The 6,892-nt window shown below is 35.8% G+C and overlaps 1 protein-coding gene across 1 annotated transcript; it reads right to left on the bottom strand.

Annotated features, from left to right (window-relative positions):
- Window positions 1-182: 182 nt before the first annotated feature.
- Window positions 183-1,527, bottom strand: CT83 (cancer/testis antigen 83). Its single transcript, XM_003918176.3, has 2 exons — window positions 1,281-1,527; window positions 183-504 (listed from the first exon to the last, which is right to left on the bottom strand). Exons 1-2 carry the CDS (start codon window positions 1,356-1,358, stop codon window positions 238-240), a joined length of 345 nt encoding a protein of 114 aa, XP_003918225.1. The 5' UTR covers window positions 1,359-1,527; the 3' UTR covers window positions 183-237.
- Window positions 1,528-6,892: the final 5,365 nt, after the last annotated feature.

Here is a 6,892-nt window from a genome sequence, read left to right as displayed (position 1 = left end):
GTTTTTCTTTCACTATTGTGCTTCCATTCCTTCCCCAGTAAGTATATTTTAGCCATATGGAATCAATTACTTAAAGTATAAATAAGAAATTTGGGAAGTATCTGGATTTTTTTGTATCTGACTTGGCATCCACTCCCTCTTAAAAAAATAATTCATTTAGTATAAACACACAATCAAATGAATCTACTCAAAGTGTCTTTAATGGTTTCCACCACTGGCATTACATCCTGTACGCTTTTAGGTGGATTTCCGGTGAGCTGATGCACTTCTGAAACCCTTGCTGACTAGAATATGTTCCAGTTCAACCAGTTTGTTTTCCACCGTAGTGAGGTTTACCAATATGCGCTTCTGCATGGCTATTGAGTGTGGGAAATTATTTAAAATATCCCGAGAGAGGTCGTAGACTGAAAGATTGTTGTCTGTATTGCTGTTAATTAACCCAGTAGAAGAGGGTCTTACTAGTGCAAGAGCAGTTGAATTTGATGACATTTCACCAGTGTTTCTCTGTAAAGGAAGGGAATTATACATATGTGGTTTATCGAATTAAGCAATTTCCAAACTACCGAAAAACAACTTGTTTAATCTTGGTTACCAAAAATAAACTGATTTCCCCTAATATGTAGAGATTAAAAATGTATTGAATTGCTACATTAATTCAAAAATACATTCTTCCAAAAACAGAAAAAAAAAAAAAAAAAAAAACCAAAAACGAAAGTAGTCGTTAGTGCCAAAGTTCCATATCCTTTCCTTACATTTCCTGAGCACCCTAGTAGGTAAACATATGAACCCTGTCTTTGGCTCTTATCTAAGAGCACCTCACTTGTGACTTTAACACCAGGAAATCCACATTGACACTCGAATTATTTGTGAATGCCCAGAAAGCGCCGTAAAATAAAGATGGTGAGATTAGCAAACAGACACGTAGGGGAGGAGAAGCAAAAGAAGAAAGAGAATCTTAAGATTCTTAAAGTGGGAGATGGTGGTGGGGAATGGGCACGGACAACTGCACTTTCCTCTCCAATGAGTGAAAAGCTGACCACATTACTTAGGGACTTGGGACTTTTTAGAAGAGACCACAACTGTCGAATCACTGGTCAGAATACAGGAATTGCGGGAGTGAGGGGGTAAAAGTCTGGGGTTCCTTTGAGCGAAAAAGAGAAATGAGGTGATCTCCCCTTACCTCTCATTTTACTATATTTTACTGTCTTACATATACACTCCCCAGTCCATATACTCATCTAGCTTCATCTAATTCAAATCTCCCTTACATTCGCCATTACCTGAAAGCGGCGATATTTCCAGAAGACAGTCATCAAGGCACACAGAATGCCGCTCGCTAGGAGTAAATAGACGTTCATGGTTCCTTTTCGGCCTCTTCTCCCTTCTCGGGACTGACCCACTCAGCTGGAAGTTGGAAAGCAGTGGGCCTCTAGCCACCCGGAGTTGGGAAACTTCGGGCCAGGATGCCTGGTGCAACTGGGATGCTCTGTGTTGTCCCGCTTTATGTACTGCTGAGGGCGCGAGACCTCACAGTAGGGCACACACGTGGCAGTGCTGCGCCACAATAAGATGATGTAAAAACCGGCCCTGCAGGAAACCATGCGGCTCACCTGGTTACTGTCAGGTCCTTAGAGAGGAGAGTGAAAGACAGTGAGGAAGTTTGGGATTTCTGGGAAGCTGAAACGTAGTACAAGGACAGGCTTTAAAGGGATTGGTTAAAGAGAATATTTAAAGTGCTCCTACCTTTTAAAAAATATGTCTTTGCTACAACCACTCCTTTATTCACTTTAAAAACAAGACAAAAAGGCACTGTAAAAAGCAGTTACCCACAAATTATCTTTGCCAGAAACTACCTCCTCCACACCCACCTTGCTATTTTAGCATTTACTGCAACCCTAGTCACATTGGAATAATTATGTACATGTGTATCATTTTACAGTTTAAGAAATAATTTGGGGGACATTTTCACTTATAAATCTCACAACAAATTTGTACTAAAATTATTTTTTTTAATTTCAAGTTTATACCATGACATTTATTTTTCTTTTATTTTTTATCAACTTTTAAGTTCCGGGATACATGTGCAGGATGTGCAGGTCTGTTACATATGTGAATGTGTGCCATGGTGGACTGCTGTATAGATCAATCTATCACCCAGGTATTAATTAAGCCCAGCACGTATTAGCCCAACACCCATTAGCTGTTCTTCCTGATGCTCTTCCTCCACACCGATCCTGCCCCACCTCACAGGCCACAGTGCGTTTTGTTACCCCTTACTATGTGTCATGTGTTCTAATCATTTACTTCTCATCAGCTCCCACTTATAAGTGAAAACATATGGTGTTTGGTTCTCCAGAGCCAAGGTATTTTTACTACTGTGTCTATTTTTGCAAATGTGGAAACAGATTCAGGTGTTAAATTCATTTGAAACTAATAGCAAAAGCAGGACTTGAATCCATGGAGTTTGAGCTCTAAGATAAACTCCCCCATTCTTGTCATTATCCACATGATCCCCACCTCCACTCTGACTTGTGAGCATCAAGTATTTTATATTCTCCTACCAAGGTACTGAACATTGTAGTTGGAGTTGTATTAATGGGAGGTAACACATACAGGAATGATTGCACTAGACAAGTTACAAATGTTCAGGAAATTCAGTTAAATGTAGACTATGACACTGACCTAAAGACCCGAAACTAAAAATAATACCCACAGTAATCTCAAGGTGAGTGTCCAACTGCAACCCAGTAACTCTGCTAGGTAAACAACCCTCATCTTCATATAGATGGGATGGGGAGAAATTACATTTTTAAGTTTTTTAATATCACACCATTTCCTGGTTATGAGTACAAAGCTTAAAGTTTTATTGATTCAATGAATATTTATTAAACCCTTATATACTAGACACTGTTCTGTATTTTAAGAATCTGATTATAAGCAAAAATAAAGTATTTCTTCACCTGGAATGTTCAGTCTAGTTTAAGAGACAGACATTCATCAAATACAGAAATGTATGTGAAAGTGCTGAGATAAATGGTACCAAAAAGTACCTGGTGGTGTGGGAGCTCATAATAGAATATAGGATCTAAAGAGGAGTGAAGTTCCTGGCTTTATGGCTTACTCAATTGGATGAATAGGAGATAAAAAAGTACAGAGTTGCTGGTCATGAATTTAGTCTTGGACAAATCCGGTTTCAGGTGGCTTTGAGACATGAAATAAATGCTCACAGGGAGATAAGTGAAGACATAAATTTGTGAGTCATCTACATATAAATCATAATTGACACTCTAGATGTAAAAGAAATTTCTTCATGTCAGTCTAGGGAGTACAAATGAAGAGAAATTTGAATAGAGCATTGAAAGATTTTAATATTTAATAACTGGGCAATAACACTTCTATTAGTATGTGATTGTGGGCTTCCTGACATCTAAATTTTCTGTTTCACTGAATAACATTGAGTGCAGCACATTAACCTTATCTCTAACAATAGGATTTTGAATTTTGATCCTACTGGTATTTAAGTGAAAACTTCAGAAATATTTGAAAATATTCTCATCAAACACATTAGAGTACTGTTGCTAACCACTGATCTTTTTATTTTTTATTGTAAAACATATATGACATAGAATTTAACATTTTAATTGTTTTTAATTGTATAGTTTTGTGGCAATAAGTACAATCACATGGTTGTAAAACATTAGCCATCCATCACCAGAACTTTTTCATCTTCCCCAACTGAAACTCTATATTTATGAAACATTAACTTCCCATTTTCCCCTTTCCCTAGTCCTTGACAACCCCCCTTCTATTTTCTGTCTCTATTAACTTGACTACATTGGATACCTCATGTAAGTGGAATTACACAATATTTGTCCTGTCCTGAATGGCTTATTTCAATGAGCATAATATACTCAAGTTTCATCCATGTTGTAGCATGTGTCATAATTTCCTTTTTTTTCAGGAAGAGCAGGCTGAATAATATTCCACTGTATGTGTATACCATGTTTGGCTTTTCCATTGTTCTTTTGATAAACTCCTGTGCTGTTATCATGTTTTAGTATTGTGTGTAATGCTGCTTTGAACATGGATGTACAAATATATCTTCAAGACCCTGCTTTTAATTCCTTTGGGTATATACCCAGAAGTGGAATTGCTGGATGATATAGTAATTATATTTTTAATTTTTCAGGAACTTCATGATGTTTTCCACAGCAGCTACACCATTTTATATTTCCATGAACAGTGCACAAGGTTTCCAGTTGCTCCATATCCTCCTCAACACTTGTTATTTTCTGTTTTCTTGCTTTTGTTTATATAGTAGCCATCTTAAATGTTATGAAAGGTATTTCACTGTGACTTTCATTTGCATTTATGATTAGTGATATTGAATGTCTTACGTGCTTATATGTTCTTTGGAGAAACCTCTATTCAAGTCCTTTCCTGGTTTTTAATTTGTTTGTTTTCTGTTGTTATTGAGTTGTAAAAGTTCTTTATATACTCTGGATACCAATCTCTTATCAGATATTTGCATTGCAAATATTTTATTTCTTCCTATGAGTTGCTTTTTCACTGTTTTAATAATGTCCTGCAAGGCACAAAGCTTTTAATTTTGATGAAGTTCACTTTACCTACTTTTTCTTTTGTTGCCTGTAATTTTGGTGTCATATCTTGAAAATCACTGCCAAATCTAACATCATGAAGCATTTCTCAAATGTTCCCTCTAAGAGTGTTATTGTCGTACCCCTTAAGTTTAGGTATTTGATCCCCTTGAGTTAATTTTTGCATATTGTCTAAAGGGTCCAACTTTATTCTTTAGCATATGGAGATCAGTTTTCCCAGCACCATTTATGGAAAAGACTACTTATTCCTCATTGAATAGTCTGGGCATCCTTGTTGACAATCAATTGACCGTACATTCAAGGATTTATTTCTGTGCTCTCTGTTTTGTTCTGTTGGCTCATGTGTGTCTTTATGTTAGCAGCACATTTTTTTTTGATTACCATCGCTTTGTGGTGAGTTTTGAAATCAACAAATGTGTGTCCTCTAACTTTATTCTTATTTCTCAAGATAGTTTTGGCCATTTGCTGTCTCTTGTGTTTCCAAGTAAATTTTAGCATGGATTTTGATATTTCTGCAAAAATCATCTTTGGGATTTTCATAAGTCTTGCTTTGACTCTGTAGATCCCTTTGGGTAGTATTGACATTTTAAGATTATTAACACTTTCACTCCAATGTTACAGTATATATTTTCATCTATTTGTATCTTCTTTAAATTACTTCAGCCACGTTTTGTAGTTTCTAGTGTACAAGTAATTCGCCTCCTTTGTTAAGTGCATTTCTGTGTTTTACAGTTTTTGAAACTATTGAAAATGGACTTGTTTTCTGAATTTTCTTTTCAGATTTTATTGTTAGTGGACAAAAGTGCAAGTGATTTTTGAGTGTGGATTTTACATCTTGCAACTTTGCTGCATCCTTTTATTAGTTCTAATGTTGAGTGTGTGTGTCAAGGCATTTGTGTATGTACTGGTGTGTGTGTGTATGTGTGTTTGCAATATTTAGGGCTTACTAAATATCATGTTATTTGCAAACAGAGATCATTTTACTTCTTTCTGTTCTATTTGGAGATTTTTTGTTTCTTTTTTCTTTTTTAATTGCTCTGGCAAGGACTTTTAGTACCATGTTAAGCACAACTGGAAAAAGAGGGCATACTTGCCCTTTTCCATGTCCTGCAAGAAAAACTTTTAGCCTTTTATCATTGAGAGGATGTTTGATTCCTAGACTGTCGAGGGTTTTCATCTTGAAGGCCGTTAAATTTTGTCAAATATTTTTCCGCATCAATTCACATGATTGTGTGCTTATTTCCTTTTAATTTTGTTAATTTGATGCATTACGCTGACTGATTTTTATATATTGAACTATCTTTGCTTTCCAGGAATAAATTCTACTTGGTTATGGTGTATATTTTTTTATGTATTCTGTTGACTTCCATTAGCTACCAGTTAAAAATATGCAATTTTAGAGAAGCTTCAGATCCACAGAAAAATTGAGCAGGAAGTACAGATATTTACCATATGCCTCCAGCCCTCACACATGCATGGTCTCCCCGACTTTCAACATCCCATGATCAGAGTGGTAAATTTGTCACAACTGATGAATCTAAATTAACACCTATTTATCATACAGAGTCCATAATTTATATTAGGATTCACTTGAGCGTTTTACATTCTATGGGTTTGGTAAATTTATAATGACATGTATCCACCATTATTGTATTGTACAAAGTAGTTTCACTGACCTAAAAATCCTATGTGCTCTACCTATTTACACCTCCCTCACCTCAACCCTTGTAAACCACTGATCATATTACTGTATCCATAGTTTTGCCTTTTCCCGAATATCATATAGTTGGAATCATACAATTTGTAGCCTTTACTGATTGGGTTATTTTTCTTATTAATATGCACTTATGTTTCCTCCATGTCTTTACATGGATTCATAGCTCATTTCTTTTCAGTCCTATCTGGATGTACAAGAGTTTATCTATTAACCTACTCAAAGACATCTTGATTGCTTCCAAGTATTTGCAACTATGAAAAGAGCTGCTATAACCATCCATGTGCAGCTTTGTGTGTGGACATAGTTTTTAACTTTTTTGAGTAAATATCAAGGAATATGACAGATGGATTATATGGTAAAGGTTTACTTCGCTTTGTAAAAAACAACCAACTGTCTTCCAAAGTGGTTATAACATTTTGCTTTCCACCAGCATTAAATGAGAGTTCCTGTTGCTCCACATTCTTGACAACATTTGGTGTCAGTGTTCTGGATTTTGGCAACCCTAATAGATGCATAGTAATATCTCATTCTTGTTTTAATTTGGATTGTTCAGATG

The sequence above is a fragment of the Papio anubis genome, chromosome X, assembly GCF_008728515.1.
Source record: "Papio anubis isolate 15944 chromosome X, Panubis1.0, whole genome shotgun sequence".
Classification (NCBI taxonomy): domain Eukaryota; kingdom Metazoa; phylum Chordata; class Mammalia; order Primates; family Cercopithecidae; genus Papio; species Papio anubis.
The sequence above is the reverse complement of the archived record's forward strand: the minus strand, read 5'-3'. Positions and strand labels throughout refer to the sequence as shown.

What these genes read in the sequence shown, in the direction of transcription:
- CT83 (XM_003918176.3), bottom strand. Translation starts at nt 1,358, where the DNA reads ATGAACGTCTATTTACTCCTAGCGAGCGGCATTCTGTGTGCCTTGATG. An exon ending in GGAAATATCGCCGCTTTCAG is followed by an intron (nt 505 to 1,280) that starts GTAATGGCGAAT and finishes CTTCCTTTACAG; the next exon opens with AGAAACACTGGTGAAATGTC.